Source organism: Coturnix japonica, chromosome 1 (genome assembly GCF_054131305.1).
Source record: "Coturnix japonica strain WE chromosome 1, WE-NBRP24, whole genome shotgun sequence".
NCBI lineage: Eukaryota > Metazoa > Chordata > Aves > Galliformes > Phasianidae > Coturnix > Coturnix japonica.
In genome coordinates, this window is record NC_140663.1 from 65,046,041 (window position 1) to 65,064,280 (window position 18,240).

Consider the following 18,240-nt stretch of genomic DNA (forward strand, 5'->3'; position numbering starts at 1 on the left):
AGTTGTGTATGTCAGATAATACTTACAGCAAATAAAAAAATAAACAGGAAATTGGGTTAGAATTATTACTTCAGCTGTAAAGCTGTAACAATTAAAAAAAAAAAAAAGGAAATCCAGATGGCCTGTGAAGCCTTAAATATTCCACTATGCATAGATATGCCTAATGAAAGGCTTGCATTGCTCTACCACATTATATTTTTCCTGTGGTAACTTTCATAGTTGTCCTAGTGCACAATTCCAGCACAGAAGGGGAACATGAAGACTATGCATGGTACAAATCCTGGAAATATCGCAGGAATTGCATAGGTGCTTTGCATGGTTACAGAGAAAACCAAATCATGCCTCTCCCCAAGATCACCTCGTGGTAGTAAGAAACAAATGATGGTGAATATGGACTCCAGCACATGGAAATATTCAGCTGTAGTGGCAGAAACATATGCTCTTGGCAGCTACCATCTTCTTTACAGGTTTAGTACTGCTTCAATATATCAGCAACTCAAGAACAGTGCCATGGCACCTGATGCAAGACATACCTCACCATACAACAGGAACACTGAAACACGAGTCAACACTTTTTGTGCTTTCCAGTAGCTTTTCAGAATTCCTTCTTCACAGGCTAGGATGACCACCTGGGGAAGAGCTTCTTAATTCTTCTTACAGTCCCCTTACTCCAGTATGTTAAAACTCTCCACTTATTGTTTAGGGAAGGCCACCTGGGGGAACCCCACAGCTGTCCTGTTCTTCCTGCCCAGACCTTGTGAAATTTCCTTCCAGCCTTCTCAACATGTTTTCTTTATTGTTTTCATACAGGGATTCAAACCACACATAAGGAGGACTTAATAAAAGCAAAAAAAAAACCAAACTTCTCCATAAAACAAACTTCTGAAGGAAAAAAAAACCACAAACAAACCACAAACACTCACAAAGAGAAGAAACAATGAAAAAAGAATAAGATGTTACTTACTGGTTAGCACAGTGATTGATCTTGCTGACTTCGAAACCATATTTGAGTTCACTACCAACAGAGTTACTATGTAATATAGGCCATGGTATTTGGCATTAAAAGTCACAGGGGCAGGTAAAGTGCTATTGAATTCTTCAAACTGGAAGAAGTAGTTCTTGGATTCTCCAGCTATCTTCACAACATATACAGAGGATGAGCTCACCACATCAGATGCTTCCAGTGAGACAACGATACAATTGTCTTCTCGGACAGTAACTTGGAAAGGTTCTGCATTCTACAAGAAACAAAAATGAAAAGATTTTGTAAGTATAATTTATCATTTAGTAAACCTTAAAGCCACTTGTACCCATTTCCTCTGGTATTTATAAGATGCTTGTGCTATCTTTGTGATGAAGTAACATTCCTTATTCTACAAGACAGTTAACATCAAATTTCAGTGTTTTAGATGTCTTTTTTGTTGTTGTTTGTTTGTTTTTCCATAATGAAATTTAAAAAGCCCAAAACTAAAGAATCATTTCTGACACTGACCAAGCATTTCCAAATATGCCCCTTCCAGCAAGTACAATGTAACGATCAGCCCTCAGCTCTCTGTCCATTGTTTCGGTTGGTACTTTTCATTTCCTTCATTTCACTATTACTTTTATTAGAAGTGGTGAAAAAGGAATGATTTAACCTTTTAATATAACGTGAGCATATTAAGCCATTGCTAGCTGAAAACACTTTTGATTAATTTCAAATCAGATGTCAGCAAGAAGCACTTGATCTCTACAGGAATTTCAAAACAGATTCACAGCAATTAAGGAGAAGAAACAGTTCAAGCTCATATCAGAGCTGGCTTTTTGTTTTTCTAGGACACGCTGGTGTTTAGAATCTTTTTGCTTTTTCATCTCCAATAAAAGCTGCAATATATTTTCAATTCTCAGCTCCACAGTATCTTTTCCTCCTACAGTCTAAGAGCTCTGTTTGGAGGGCAGGATGGTCCTGTGACTAGTTTGCTGTTTATTTGACCAATCAAGTTGTTCTTGTACCAGAGACAGATATCTCATTCAGAAGGTAGCACCCTGTCTTACTGAAATTTTGCTTAGTGGATATTTTTTCATGAGAATAATGATTTTGTTTTTTATTTATGTTGTGGGAGACAAGCTCCCTATCTGGAATTCACATATACAATATTGCCAGCACCTGGCATTTATTTAGATAAATAAATAAACCTGTTCCAAGATTATAGGTTTGAGAAGGACCTAAGCAAATCCATTTATCTGGCCCAACATGAGAACGAGGTAACAAACTCATAGTAAATTCAGCCCAAATAGAGATAACCAGTGTAAATAGATTTAAAATTGAGAATTGGGGTAAGCCCAGGTATGCATATAGACTGGGAAAAGAACTCATAGAGAGCAGCCTGTGGAGAAGGAACTGGGGGTTCTGGCAGATGGGAAGCTTGAAATGAGCCAGTAGTATCCTGAGCTGCATCAAAAGAGGGGTGGCCAGCAGAGAGAGGAAAGTAATTGTTCCCTTCTATTCTGCCCTTGTGGGATCCCTCCTTTACTACTGTATCCAGGCCTGCCATCTTTCACAGATGGTGGAGCAATTGCTCTAAAGGTGTTTACAAAATAGGACAAAAATTATGCAAAAGCTTACATGTGCTTCCCTTAGCATTGGCTGAATTCAATAGGCTTACCCTTTAAAAGCTTAAAATACCACATTTCAAGTGTTTGTATTTTGCCTAAATCCTGAATCAGCACTTGGATCTGTGCATCCCTAAATCTTTAACTGAGGATTATATTTAGAATAAAGAAAAATAAACAAACAGGTGGTCTTCTTATCCTACTTCCTCCCCATTCTCTCCTCAATAAGAAAATGTCAAAGGATACACAGAATCACAGAATGACCCGGGTTGGAAGGGACCTCAAGGATCATGTAGTTCCAACCTCCCTGCCTGGCAGGGCCACCAAACATACACATTTATTAGATCAGGTTGCCCAGGGCCCTGTTCAACCTGGTCTTGAACACCTCCAAGGACGGGGCATCCACAACCTCCCTGGGCAGCCCGTTCCAGGGCCTAACCACTCTCCTAGTGAAGAACTTCCCCCTAACATCCAACCTAAATCTTCCCTCTTTTAACTTAAAACCATTTCCCCGTGTCCTGCTATTGTCAGCCCTTTCGAAGAGTTTACTCCCCTCCTGGGTGTAAGTTCCCTTCAGGTACTGAAAGGCTGCAATGAGGTCACCCCGCAACCTTCTCTTCTCTAGGCTGAACAAGCCCAACTCCCTCAGCCTGTCCTCATAGGGGAGGTGCTCCAGCCCCCTGATCATCTTCGTGGCCCTCCTCTGGACCCTTTCCAAAATCTCCATGTCTTTTTTGTACTGAGGGTTCCACACCTGGACACAGTACTCCAGATGGGGCCTCACAAGAGCTGAGTAGAGATACCTACTTCAATTTTTTTTTTAAATGAGGAGTCAGAAGGATTAGTAGTAAATGGAGTTAAATTCAGCTTATGACCAGTCATGAATGGTGTTCCCCAGGGGCTCGTATTGAAACCCTCTGTGTTTAATACCTTTATTGATATGATCTGGATGAAGGGATTGAGTGTACCCTCAGTAAGTCTGCAGATTACACGATTTTGGGAGGAAATGTTTTTCTGTCAGAGAGCAGGAAGGCACTGCAGGGCGATCAGGACAGGCTGAATTGATGGACTGAAGCCAACTGTATGAACTTTAACAAGACCAAGTGCAAGGTACTGCACTTTGGTCGCAACAACCCCTTGCACTGCTAAAGACTTGAGGTGGAGTGGCTGGAAAGCTACACGGAGGAGAAGGATCTGAGGGCATTAGTAAGCGCTTGGCTGAACATGAGCCAGCAGTGTGCCCAGGTGCCCAAGAAAGCCAATGGCATCCTGTCTTGTATCAGAAATAGTGTTACAAGTAGGAGGTGATTATTAACCTGTATTCAGCACTGGCGGGACCACACTTTAAATACTGTGTTCAGTTTTGAGCCCTTCAATACAAGACATTAAGGCCCTGCAGTGGGAAGTTGATGGAGGATGCAGAGCACAAGTCTTATCAGGAGCAGCTGAGGGAGCTGGGATTGTTCAGTCTGGAGAGGAGTTGCTCAGTGGAGAAATTATTGCTTTCTAGAGCTCCCTGAACGGAGGTTGTGGTGAGGTGGGGGTTGGCCTCTTCTCCCAGGTAAGAGAAGAGTAGGCTGAAGTTGTGCCAGGGAAGGTTCAGGCTGGGTAATATGAAAAATGTCTCCAAAAGAGTGGTGAGACACTGAAACAGGTTGCCCAGGCAGGTGGTAGAGTCACCATGCCTGGAGCGTGCTCAAGAAATGTTTGGATGTGGCACCGAGGGACGTGGTTATTAGGCACAGAGGTAATGGGTTGATGATTAAACTAGATGATCATTGTGATCTTTTCCAGCCTTAATGATTCTGTGATGCACCCACAGCTTTCAGAGACATATGCTGCCACAGCACAGAATGCATGGCTTTCATCCAAGATGAATCAAGGAAAGACAGATCAAATTCAGATGTAATTGATTACTATGAATTTAGGATTAAGTGCACTTGCAGTACTGTAGAACCATGGAATGGTTTGGCTCGGAAGAGACTTTAAAGATCACCTAGCTCTTACCCTCCTATCATGGGCAGGAACACCTCGCACCAGCTCCAGCTGCTCAGGGCTCCATCCAAGATGGCTTTGAACACCTCCAGGGATGGGGTATCCACAACTTCTCTGGGCAGCCTGTGCCAGTGCCTCACCACCCTCACTTCCAACAACACCTTATCTTTCTGGTGCAGGGGGTCCCAGGCTTCCCCCTAGACACAGTACTGCAGATGTGATTTCACAAGGGCAGAACACAGGGACAATCACCTCCCTCTCCCTGCTAGCCATCCATCTTTCTATGCATCTCAGCATACAGTTGAATTCTAAGGGTGTGAGTGCACGCTGCTAGCTTATATTCACTTTTCCATCCAACAATACTCCAATGTCCTTCTCTGGAGGACTGCACTCATCCACTCATCCTGTTATAATCCCACAGAAGTCAAGGGATTTTGAGCTTCCATAGACTTGCACTTGAATGCTTCACTAGAGGAAAGAGAAGGGTTTTATCTCTAAAGAGTCTACTCTTCTCTTGGGTTTGCTGATGAATTGTGTGACACTAACTCAGTTTGCCTAACTTGCCTTGCAGAAACACACAAAAGAAACCTCAAATTTTAGACATTCCAAAAAATAGTTCTAAGCAAGCTCCTTGTGCTTGGTAGTATTATAAATCGTTTGTGATGTTAATCAAGTACAGCTGGAAATTAAGCATATAATTGCAGAGTTATAGACATTCCCAGGATATAATTAGATGCTTTCAGGCTGCTTATATGGGTTATGATTTTATATGTTGGTTCTTCCATGGACTATATTTTAACCACACTGAAGACTGCACACTTATGTTGTTGGGTTTTTTTTTTGCTTTTTTTTTTAATTCACAGTGAGTTCCACTCAGCAGACAATCTGCTAACCCACTTAAATAGCTCACAGGCAATTAGCATTACATGCCTGTGCTATCTAAATACATAAAAACCTCACAGATATATTCTATTGTTAGTTACGACAATACATGTCTGGGTTAATAACTTTTTTATTTTTGAGTCCTTTACCACCTAAGTATGTTGGGACAACAAAATGATAGTCTCTCTCCTTTGTGTACCTGTCTCCACCTGCATAACTCATACCTCCCTCTAGAGTTACTCGCTCTGTTCAGTGATTACACGGCCCTTTTCCACATTCCCGTGTGTGCCCAGGATCTTAATTTGCTGCATGCATCGGACACATGGTTACTAGACCTCTGTTGTAAATTAACCATTGAGTCCTAAAGTAATTTTCATCCTTCCATTCCAGCTATGAGTTTATAGACACAAGCAGCAGATAAGTGTTGAATACAAAGATATGGTAATTAACATGGCATAAGAGTAGATCACTTATCTCCTTTGGGATATGGATTTCACTTTGGCAGCATTTTAAAAACCACAGACCATTACAGGAATCTTTTTCTTCCTGTTGTACAAGTGAGGGTTACCAGGCAGCACTGTGGTTGTGATCTTGGGAAGAAGGCTAGGAACAAACCTGCATATTTTTTGTAGCAGCACTGGAAGTGACAAACATGCCCCACTTAACTAGATTGTAAAGTCAGTGTGTCTTAGGACTGACAGCATCAGTATGGTAAGTACACATTTCATTACTTCTGGTCAGCTACCTCCAGGATTTAATTTGCTGGTGTCACAGCTTGAGCGGCTGCTTCATGCCTGTGGGGAAATTTGGCAGGGCTTGTGCATTCAGAACCAAATGATTAGCTCCAACTTCCTTCCTAGCTTATTATTACAAACTCGTGCCACGTTAAAGCACTTAGGAAAAAAAGGGGGGGAGGTAAATCCCACAACGTGGTGCCTGTTCACAGTCATTTTCAGTGCAGGGATGAGTCATGCTAGTGGAATTTCTAGCCAATAACCAGGTCCCAATTAAAATAAAAAGGAGGTGAGGCAAGAAGACAAACGACATGTCAAATAAACAATTTTCAAAGAGTAATAGGAAAATAAATGGTGTGCAGCAGAGCTCAGAGTCCTCTTTCTAGAAGTACATATCCTCAGTTTACTCCCCCACAACAGTCTGAGCTTTTCATGAAGAGATATAAGTTGCAAAATACCTATTATTTTTATGTACTTCAGCTTTTGAATGCCTCTCTCTGAAACACATGGGGCCAGGACTTGATTCTCAAAAGTGCAAGTAGTTAAATATCCTGCTGACTTCAGGAGAAGCTGTGGGTGCTCATGAACTCCAGAAAACTAAGCTTAAAGTACCTGCAAATCCATCATATTGTCTAACACTAGACAAGTGTCAGGCCCCAAACAAATCTGTTTTCTGACAGCTCTTACAGAGTCATTTATGAATATCATGGATTTTTCAAAGTATCTGAAATCCCAAAGCAGGAGTACGCTTTGAATCTATGAGGATTTATATGGCCAAAAGTAACATTATGCTTACCTACTATATAGCACTGGTCAAAATTGACATACTTGCAAGTGTTACAAGATAGCATTTGTGTATGCATAAGTGGAATGACCGAGAACCAAGACGACCTTTCCAAACAGACTACTCACAGATTTGCATAAGATCTGTATTACTTAAGGAAGTGCACTGAGCAGCCAAAGAGTCCATGTTCCTAGCGCAGTTCCTCTGTCCTCTCCCTGGGCATGGTTAGTCCAAGCCTTGACACAAGGAGAGGGCTGGAATGCAGATTTCAGGATTTTTGCCCACACTGTATTCTTGCAGTGCTACCTCCATAGAAGGCACATAAGAAACTCCATAAAATAAATAGTATTGCAAATCACATATAAAAGTCACGTCACTGTATTTCTGCACCAACTTCCTAATGTATGCTGCATTAACATTGTTATCCTCTGATGGTGACAAATGATATTGAATAGCAATTGCAATAAAAATGGTAAGCTTTCATTTTATTTGGAAAGCATGATCTTATATCCAATAAATCTGCAATGCACTTGTTGGAAATTTCTTGTTTCATTTGCGTTATTGTAAAGAGAACAGAGTTAAAATCACAGAATCACACAGAATTACAGAATCACAGAATTACCCGGGTTGGAAGGGACCTCAAGGATCATGTAGTTCCAACCCCCCTGCCTAGCAGGGCCACCAAACATACACATTTACTAGATCAGGTTGCCCAGGGCCCCGTCCAATCTGGTCTAAATATCTTTAAATAAAAAAATCTCAAATGGTCAAATCCATTCGCCTTTGTTCAGTGTCTAAAAATCTTTAAATATCCAATCTGGATATTTAAATTGTTTCAGTCATTTATTCTATTTTGTAAAATATAACTCTGTATCTGTAGACTCCACAGGTGTGGGAGGGTTCCAGCTACCCTCTGGCCCTTTATAACTATGAAAAATAATGGTCCCTGAAAGTCCTTGCTGTTTCAATGACAGATTCTGTTTTCAATCAGTTTAATTATCTTTTAAAGTGTGAGTTAACTCCTTACTTCAGCTGAACTTTCAGGTTCACACTTTGCACTCTATCAGTACACCTGTCTATCTGGTTCATCCCAACGATACACCTTTCTCAGTTTCACAGCTCTCTGCCCAGACTTTTCCTCGGGTAAATACTTGTATTTTCTGCTAAATATTGCAACATCAAACCTTAGATTGTCCATGTTCAACAAACAGTTTCTTTATTCCTGTTTCAAAGGTACTCAATAAAATGTTTATTGTGACCAAAACCAATAGTTTCACAAAGAGATGCAAGCAGTTCCCAAAGCTATCATCTGAGAAAGATGGTATCTGAGCATACATAAGGACTGAGTGGAAATTGCCCCACAAAGAAAATCTTTGGAGCCATTATCTATCTTAATTAGGTCCTGTTGTTTTAATAAAAAGGGAAATGTTATTCTTAAAGCATCTGGGGAAGGAAGTTGGTTCCAAGATTTTCTCCTAAGACAGTGAATCCCAGAGCAGGCACAGATTTCATGACTATTAACTGCAAGAGGAAATGATTTTTTGAAATGGACTTTCACACCAGTGTATTTCAAGAGTGAGAAGAGAAGAGAAGAGAAGAGAAGAGAAGAGAAGAGAAGAGAAGAGAAGAGAAGAGAAGAGAAGAGAAGAGAAGAGAAGAGAAGAGAAGAGAAGAGAAGAGAAGAGAAGAGAAGGAGAAGGAGAGGAGAAGGAGAAGAGAAGGAGAAGAGAAGGAGAAGAGAAGGAGAAGGAGAGGAGAAGGAGAAGAGAAGGAGAAGGAGAAGAGAAGGAGAAGAGAAGGAGAAGAGAAGGAGAAGAGAAGGAGAAGAGAAGGAGAAGGAGAAGAGAAGGAGAAGAGAAGGAGAAGAGAAGGAGAAGAGAAGGAGAAGGAGAAGAGAAGGAGAAGAGAAGGAGAAGAGAAGGAGAAGAGAAGGAGAAGAGAAGGAGAAGAGAAAGGAAAAGAAAGGAAAGGAAAAGAAAGGAAAGGAAAAGAAAGGAAAGGGAAGGGAAGGGAAGGGAAGGGAAGGGAAGGGAAGGGAAGAGAAGGGAAGGGAAGGGAAGGGAAGGGAAGGGAAGGGAAGGGAAGGGAAGGGAAGGGAAGGGAAGGGAAGGGAAGGGAAGGGAAGGGAAGGGAAGGGAAGGGAAGGGAAGGGAAGGGAAGGGAAGGGAAGGGAACGGAAGGGAAGGGAAGGGAAGGGAAGGGAAGGGAAGCGAAGGGAAGGGAAGGGAAGGGAAGGGAAGGGAAGGGAAGGGAAGGGAAGGGAAGGGAAGGGAAGGGAAGGGAAGGGAAGGGAAGGGAAGGGAAGGGAAGGGAAGGGAAGGGAAGGGAAGGGAAGGGAAGGACTTGGTAAAAATAAGGGTATTTATTCCTGGCACTTTTGCTATTATGCACACTTTTCCACATGTTGTGCAGAGAAGTTCCCTTAACACACTTTAGAATAAATAGTGCATGGAAGAAACAGAAAACCATAACTTTAAGATTCTTCATGCAAAAGAGAAGTATTTTAGGAAGTGAAAAGGAGCAGTTCTCAATAATTTATAATGTTTGATTTAGGTTAACACACCATTTTTGGCATTCTGCTCTACAAATAGTGTCCTCAGTGCTGTTGCTATTCTCAGTCTTAAAAAAAACAGCAATAACACTCTGCTATTCATATTTTATAAATGAGCTTTAACATTTCTTTGTTCAGAGAAAGAGTTTTAAAGGAACAGTTATTTTTTTCCCATCTCTGAGCACCAATGCAGATAAATGCCTTTTTTTCCAGCCAGAATCAATACAGTATATACAGACCACCATGTTTTGTTAGTATATACAGAACACCATTCTGAAGTTAGCAATAAACTTTAGAGCCACCAAGAGGAAATCTTTCTTGACACTATCAACCACAACAAAATAAATTATAGAATACTTAATATGTGAACAAGAAATCTTTGCATTCAGTAATGATAATACATTTTATGGATCACCTTCTTAATGCAGCAAATTTTCAATAAATTGTTTCCCAATATATGCTTGTATCCCATCTTTCCAGCACATACTGGAAAGCACAAAGCTCAGACATGGTGATCCAGAGGCCCTGATGTTGGCAAAGTTCAAACCAAGTAAGGATTTCATGGATGGAATTTCTCTTTATTCTGCATCCTGACTGTCTGCATACACCTGAAATATGACTGGAAACCACACTGTGACAGTTACTATAGTTTGATTTCTCTCCACTATTAGTTTCTCTGAAGTACTGAATTTATGTAAAAGGAGGACAATTGTCCTGAAGGAAAACATGAATTTCTTCATCATCTATCCACTCAGACCTTCATGGTCTCATGCAATCAAATTTTAGCCATTCCTTGAGGATGTATCCAAACACATATAGATACCAGATTAACCATACACTTTAACTAGGCAAAAGAAATGTATTAGATTGCCTCAGATATTCCTTTGGCTCTGCCACTCTGGTCCTTGTGTTAACAATCTCCCGTCAACATTTATTTTCTGTCTTTGGGTGAACAGTTAAAGCAAATTTACACTTTCAAAAGCATGAAATGATCAGAATTGGACTTAATCCAGATGGGAAGACAATGACATGTTAGGTAGCTATTCTGCTAACTCCTGAAATGGCAAAGAAAGGAAAAGGAAATATTATGTTTGGGAGTTCACTGAGAAATATGCTCCACATGTATGACATCCCAAGGAAGTACACGTGTCAGTAGTGTTTGTGACTTCACAGCAAAGTGCCTACAAGCGAAAATGTAACCAACGATACTTCAGTTTCCTCTCCATCATAGAGAAAATAAAATGGAATGTGTCACTATAGGAGAATGATAAATGAGAAGGCAGAGTAAGAAATGGATCCACTTAGGTTGCTCTGAAAGTAATGCCCCCTATTTATTTCCACGGAAAATACAACAGATACAAAGGGCACAATAACACTATTTGATAGAGTAAATTGTCAGCTACAAAACATTCTTTTTCAGCATAGTCATCACCATTAGCTAAGCATTATCAACAGTGGCAACACAAGTCTGCATGCAGCATTCATAAAAATCTGCACTAGCAGAGGTGACCCAATACCACTGTCACCACTGCTGGAACACACCACACACCACCTAATTGTGCTCACATTCAGTGTTAGGTCTCCATAAAAATACATCATGCACCGATGAATGTCAATGAGTGCAATTTTACGACATGGAGGAATTTCACCACACCTTTGCTTCATACACACTGTCATGTCAGATGCCATTCTATCAGACTGCTCCTCTGCTGCTATCTGTTACACAACAACAAGATGTAATGGTACATTGATGGGAAGGTTCAACCTTTACTGTCATACCACTGACATCCACCTCTGACATTGTGGGCCAATATAATGAAATAGGAGGCACTACTTTTGGAGCAGCCCTCATATATCAGATTTTGAAAAGCTGAGATGAAAAGAGAGTCATGTCTCTTTCCATAAATTAAAATGATCTTTGAGGTGTTCCACATTTCCAAGTGCCTGATGGGAGAGAAGAGACACTTTCTAGATGATAAAGGACAATTTCAGTTCCTAAAATGGTGGATTCACCAGATCATACAACGGATGTCAATAATATAAGCTTCAGAATAACTACTGATGCTTAAATGTGAAAATACGCACACAGAAAATACCTGATGTTCAAGAGTATGCAGATTTATGTTGGAATGTAAGAAAGCTATGAACATTATGTGCTCCATCACTGCTGTGCAGCTGAGACAAACAGAACAGGCGTCAGTTTAACTTTGTCATACATGCTCTGGCAGAGTGTATGACAAAGGAGTAAAGACTGAGTCTTATGAGTACTATAAAGGTGAAAATGCCTTCATTTTAAATTGATAGGGTGTATGTATGCCCTCTACATGCACAAGCAAACTAGTTATTAAGATAGCATGAAATGCTTTGTTGTTTTCTGTAACTACAAAGAGCACAGCTGGAAGAACATTATAGTCTACTTTTATTTGAGAAACTGGAAACTAAAGCGGCTTTCCTATTAATTTAAAATAAAAAAAGCAAATTAGTTGGAAACATAGGAAGAGAGAAAGACTTCTTGTTCCCTGCAGTCTAAGTCTCTAATAAGATAATAGACTAGATTTCGATGAATAAACTTGTAGATAGGAGGCTAGCACCTCGTTCCTTAACTCCAAATGATTTTTATGGTACTTTGTCACCAAGGTACTCTTCAGTATTTTGAAACACTTGTTTTTTTCAAAAATGTTCTGAGACTATGAGAGAGGTTTGGAGATTTGAAAGGAAGACGTAGAAAAAAATATACATATCATTTTCTGTTTTAAGTTGGGTTTTCTGGCACATATCAGAGCCAACTTTACTGACACCCTAGACTCTTCCTAACCTTGAACATCATTGACTCAGGATGATAGAATCATCAAATCATAATGCTGACTACATAGGAAAAGACCTTCAAGATCATTAAGCTCAACCATCCACATGACCTACCAAGTCCCACCACTAAACCATGTCCCTCACTGTCTTAAATACTCACAGGGATGGGATACCACTGCTCCACTGCTTCCCCGGGCAGCCCATTTCAATGCTCGACCACCCTCTCTGCAACAAAATTCTTCCTGACACCCAAACTAAACCTCCCCTGGTGAAACTTTAGGCTGCTGCTGATGTACTTAAACTTCTATAAAACTTCTTACACTGCAGTACAGGTTGTGAGAAACTGCTCCAAATTTCAGTTAAATGTATTGCGTAAAGTCGATTATTTAGCTGTAATTGTGCAACTGAACTCTCATCTTCCTCAATGTAACTGGGAAGCACTCATTCATCCTCCTCTTAAATTACCAAAAGAACATGAGAAATTCAGAAGCAGATGTGGAGTATGTTTTGTTTCCATCCAAGCTTGTGACTTCGGTGTGGTCTGGAGGTCACTTCAAACAAGCTGTGGGCCTACTGATGCTCATTTTTCTCTTATTTCCTGTCTCCACAATCCCCAGTAAAGAGCCCAAACAGCCACAACCCTTTCCTTAAAAGTCATAGGAACTATTGCATAGTAAGGGAAAAAAAAAAAAAAAAAAAAAAAAAAAAAAAAAAAAAAAGATTAAAAAAGAAAGAAAATCTAAATCCAGATCAGTAGTCTTTCTATATTGTGTTCTAAAATACTCACTACCTTTTTGCCCAAAGTTATAACCCTGGTGTTATGTATATGGTGTGTGCTCTCTCCCTTGAAAGACTGCTTATTATGTTTCCAGATCCAAAAGGAACTTTATATTCTGCACTCTGATTACCCTGTTGTGCTCATGTATTCTCTAAATTTGAAGGGCTTATTTGAGATCACCTGCTGAGACTTTTCATGTTATTTATACATAGTTTCTGCAGCTGAATATTTTCTTTCTTGCTGAAGTATTTGCTTTGTAGTTTTATTTTGCTTTTCTCCAAACTACATTCAGAGACAAGCACCCAGTGCCATTTCCTTGATTACTAGCAAGAGATGAGCTCTGTAATTCTCCATACAGCACAGGGTCAATTGGAAACCCACGCAGAACATTTCAGTTTTTTACACCACCTGATCCTGAACTCATTTCTCATGTGGATTTAGGCTCAGATCAGCCATTTGTACTCATCTGATGAATTCCTGTCCGTAGAAGAGTTCTCCATCACACTATTGATAGTGTCATGCTTCTTGGTAGTGATGAATGTTACCAAATCCCCTAATGCTGCAAAATCTCACAGCTTGTCTCTTCCACCTTCCCTTGTAGGGATAACTCCAGCAGGATTTGTTTGGCTGTTGTGCATCAAGTGCTTAGTATTTGGTACAGTAGCCATGTGATGACTAAGAGGAAGTGAATGAGGAGCTAATATAAAGAGGAAATGGGGTCAGCATTCTCAAATGGGTGGTAATGTGCTTCCAGCTCTTACACATGATGTTCCGCCTGCTCAGAGGAAAAGAATGACTAGTGTTACATCTCAGAAAGATGACAGTCCAGGATACCAAGTGACATGGAACTTTCACAAAGGATATAAATCTGCTGTACAATGCTCTTCTATCAGGTTAATTGTAAATCCATTTGTGGTAAATGTATTCAACATCAAAAGCAGAATTGTCTGCCTACCAGAACAGGAAAACAATAATTCCTTCTACTTTTACTCTAATATCAGCCACCATATTTATCCTTCATTGCAATCCACTTGTGTACTATCACAAGAACTTGCTTAAATATTCCACACACCTCTGTCTCTATAACTAAAATACTGAACTTCCTGTTGACTTGATGGTAGGGGCAAATTTTATACTGAGAATTCTGTACTTGGTGTGAGATTCCTCTGGCTTAATCTCAACCTAAAAAAATGGGCACCCAATTTAATTCCAGAGGCTCTGTAAAGAGGGATAGATCAGAATAATTTATCTACTAAAGATTAAACTAACTGCCTTCTGCAGATGTTTTTTTTTGCTCTCTGCAGCTTTATGAACACAAAAGGTCCTACTCAGCAAAAGACGTAAGCATGATCATAAATCCTTTACTTGGGTGACAGAGGCTGGCTCTGTGATCAGCAATCAATCAGGAGATCAAGGTCCCCCTTCCTGAGCTGTCAAAGAGCAATGAACCCCTGCAACTTCCTTCTTTTTTGTTTTGTGTCTTCTATGAAGTGAAGCTGCTAAAAAGTCATTCAAATGATAATGAAAATATTGGCACATTCTGTGACACTGAGATCTCTGGTTGCACCAGTTTGGTATTTGCTTCATAGAAATGATTATTATATGCTGTTGTTGGGTCATTTTTGCTCACGACAGTCATTCAGTGATCAGGGACACAGGCAAACCCTTATGTTACATTCATCAGCCTGGTATCTTAGGCTGAGGTAGCTCAGCAGCAATAGTATGGAGAGCATACAGATTAAATGTCTAGCTGGTTTGGCAGATAAAAGCCCTTTGAATGCAGAATTTAGAAAATTAAACTTTGGTCATTACCTTTCTTTTATATATTTCTCTTTTAATACCTGACAGAGATTTGTTCCATGCATGACAATGGCAAGCCAGGCAAGATAAGGCTTAATACGTTGAGAGATGAAAGACGGCTGAGAAAAGTGTGCATGGCAGACTTCAATGGGGAGTCTGTTCCCTAAAGTAGAATGGACTGTAAAATGAAAATACGTAATTTTAGGACGTTATTGCTTCGCGTTAACTCACGATGTTAAAGCTTTATTGTCTCTTCTCAAAGGGATGATTTTATAGCCAGAATGACCTTAAATGAGTCACATGACCTTTCCCAGACATATAAAACAGTAAATATTTACTGAGCTTTATTTCATAGGCATTAACTCAACGGTAATATAAAAAGCTTTCAGTTCATTAGACAATGCAACATAAAATACCAACTTGACATATAAAAATATGAACAGTTTAAATGTGATAATTATTTTCTTTCCTGGTTAGCTTCTAGGTATGAGTTCACCATGTACTGGTTTAGGTGACTGCTTGCTCCTTACACTTCATTAATTATTTTTGTCATCATTGAAAGGGAAGGATGAAGATGATGATATGGAGTTTATTGATGTTTCTGTAATTCACAGCAAGTGGTGCCTTTATGCAGAAGCACTGGTCAATTTGTATTACAGTGATCCACTCACATGGCTGGCAGACATTTTTTATTCTCAGTATGGTCATTTCTCAGGAGCAGTAATGAAAGCTGTACAAATCTCTCTTATCTCATCAATTCCTGTACTCAAAATAATACACATGTTGCTTAGGCTCTTCCCAACACTTTGACCAAGTCAATACATTTTCTCATGATCCTCCCACGAGCACGTCTGCCTGTACTTCAGAGTGCCAAAATTCAGACACTTCTTTCATGTACATGACCATGAAAACTCACTGAGATCAGTTTTGTAAATGTATTTAGCTGTCCTATAATACCACTAAGTATCCACAAAGTTTTCTAATCTAAGCTGCACATTAAGATATTCTTTAGAAATGTCAAGTATGCACCCTTAAATCTAACTTCCATGCATAGTCCTCTATGTACACATGCATGCACTGCCTACCCAACAGATAGATGTAAGAATGTGCACACCAGCAACATAGTCCCTACAGCAATGAGATTTGTTTGGTAACCAAGTCAAATGAGTGATTTCTATTGGTTACCTACAGCTTTTTAAAAATTTAGATACCCTCTTGACTTAATCACCACCAGGTGAACAGGCTGCCCAGTGGTTGTTGATGCCAGGTTCAAGGCCAGGTTGGATGGGGCCCTGGGCATCCTGTTTTAGAATTAAATGTGGAGGTTGGCTGCCCTGCCTGTGGCACTGGGGGCTGGAGCTTGATGACCCTTGTGGTCCCTTCCAACCCAAGCCATTCTGTGATTCTGTCCTCTGTGGAATATTTCTTTTTCCCTGCACTACAATCTACGCATGCAGCAACGGGCTCTCTGCACTATCAACATCAGACTATGTTTTTGTTTCTCAGCGTAGGCATATTCCCAATGCAATTTTAGCCTTCTTACTTGGGTGACAGAAGAGTCAACAAACAGAAGTTTGCTCCTGCCAAAACTGTTTCCCATCATGAATTTAAAGTAGCAGAGAACTCAGAAGGTTGAGATGTTTTTCATTTGGTTGCTCAGTATGCTTTATTTTCTTGGGGTTTTTTTTTTTTTGGTTTTACTGACAATACTTTATATTAAATGTTGCAACAACTGGCATATTCTTCTGATAATTTCTCAAGTTATGCCGAGTGCTGAGAGCACACAGCAGAAAGCGATGGCTTACTGCTGTCACCATGGTTTCTGTCAAATCTCCAGACTTCAGAAGGGAATCTCATGGTCCTCTGACACTCTGAACTCCTCATATCTTCCACCTCTGACAGTCATTTGGAAGCAGCAGCTTCGCAACAGCTTAATGAAACACCACCAGTAACAGACTATGTGCACGCACTGAGTTCACTTGGAACACCAGGTAAAAAAGCTTGGCTTAAATTAGCAAAAAGATCTGAACCATACACATAATCAGTTACCACTGCTCAGCTGAAAAGCAGAAATGTATTCAACTGTGGTAACAGAATTGGCTGTGCTCTGCTTATCCCTGCTGTGGCAAATGCATCTCCTACTATGCATGTGAAAGAGTGAACATTCATACTTGCATTAAGCATTTGTATGTCTATGAATAAACTATAAAGCATTTGAAAGCATTCTTCTTTCTCATTAGCTCTGTAAGGTCTTCATTTAGTTAACACACTTTGTGTGCTGAAAAGACAGCAAGAGAAAAATATCAATTTCCTTAGAAAGGTGCACACAAATGCAGAAAATCTGTGTAAATAGCAAAGACTAGGCCCAATTGCTACAAACTATGCTCCAAAGAGCGGCAATGACTTAGAACTGACCACAGTGAAAGCAGAAGCTGGAAAAATGGTGGATTTTGTTTCCTGTTTGTCTGTACTTGAAAGAGTAGGAAAAGACATACATGAGTGATATTAATGGAAGCTCTATTTGTGTACAATTCACTGGAGAAACAGTACAAGGACATATCATCCTTGTGAAATAATTTGCCCTGTATCCCTTCAGCCAGATGAAAGTCCCATTATGTACAAAGTAACACGTGCAGAGGAATACAGCACGGAGAGATCTATTGTTCTCTCAATACACCCCGCCTTGGTGTAATTCTTCCTCACCTCTGTCATAAAGACAGACTTCTGAGTACTTCATGCTGTCAGAATGTAAGGCTTTTTTGACTAACCTAGAGTCGAGTTGAAAGTGCACAGTGGTGACAAGGAGTCATTCACGATTAGGGCTCCTGCTGTGAAACAAAACTGACATATCCTCCTGAAATGTACAGTGATTAACAAGTATGAAATTAAAAATCACTCCACAACAGTTGCTACCAAGGAACACAAAACCAAAATGGATCTACATCTTCATAGACCTGGATAGCTTTGCAATGCAGAATGATCTTTATGAACAAATAACAGTTTCATTCCCTAAGATGAGGTTTCCCTCATACTAACACGCCAAAGCTCCTCCATATATTCCTCTTCACACCACACCAAAATGCTGTTAGCCTTAAACCTCTGCCATTGCCAACCTGACGAGAATATTATTTTAGAACTCAAAATCTCTTCTTCTTCATAGAAGGTTAGCCTTGTTTCACACGGTTACCAAAATTTTTCAACTCAGAAACGAAACCAGGTCCAGTTCATTACAGTATATTGGAGCCTGTTCAGTGCAGAAGCCTCTGCATTACCGATATGGTTTCAGTGCTAAGAGAGCAGCATTTTCTTCCGTATAAAA

The 18,240-nt window shown here is 40.0% G+C and overlaps 1 protein-coding gene across 2 annotated transcripts in view; it reads right to left on the reverse strand.

Annotated features, from left to right (window-relative positions):
* Positions 1 to 18,240, reverse strand: part of PTPRO (protein tyrosine phosphatase receptor type O) — a 145,002-nt gene that overhangs the window by 61,732 nt on the left and 65,030 nt on the right. For both annotated transcript variants that reach the window (XM_085543395.1, XM_085543389.1), the window contains exon 2: positions 965 to 1,238. In XM_085543395.1, the coding sequence (XP_085399521.1) occupies positions 965 to 1,238 (274 nt within the window). The remainder of the gene's footprint in view (positions 1 to 964; positions 1,239 to 18,240) is intronic.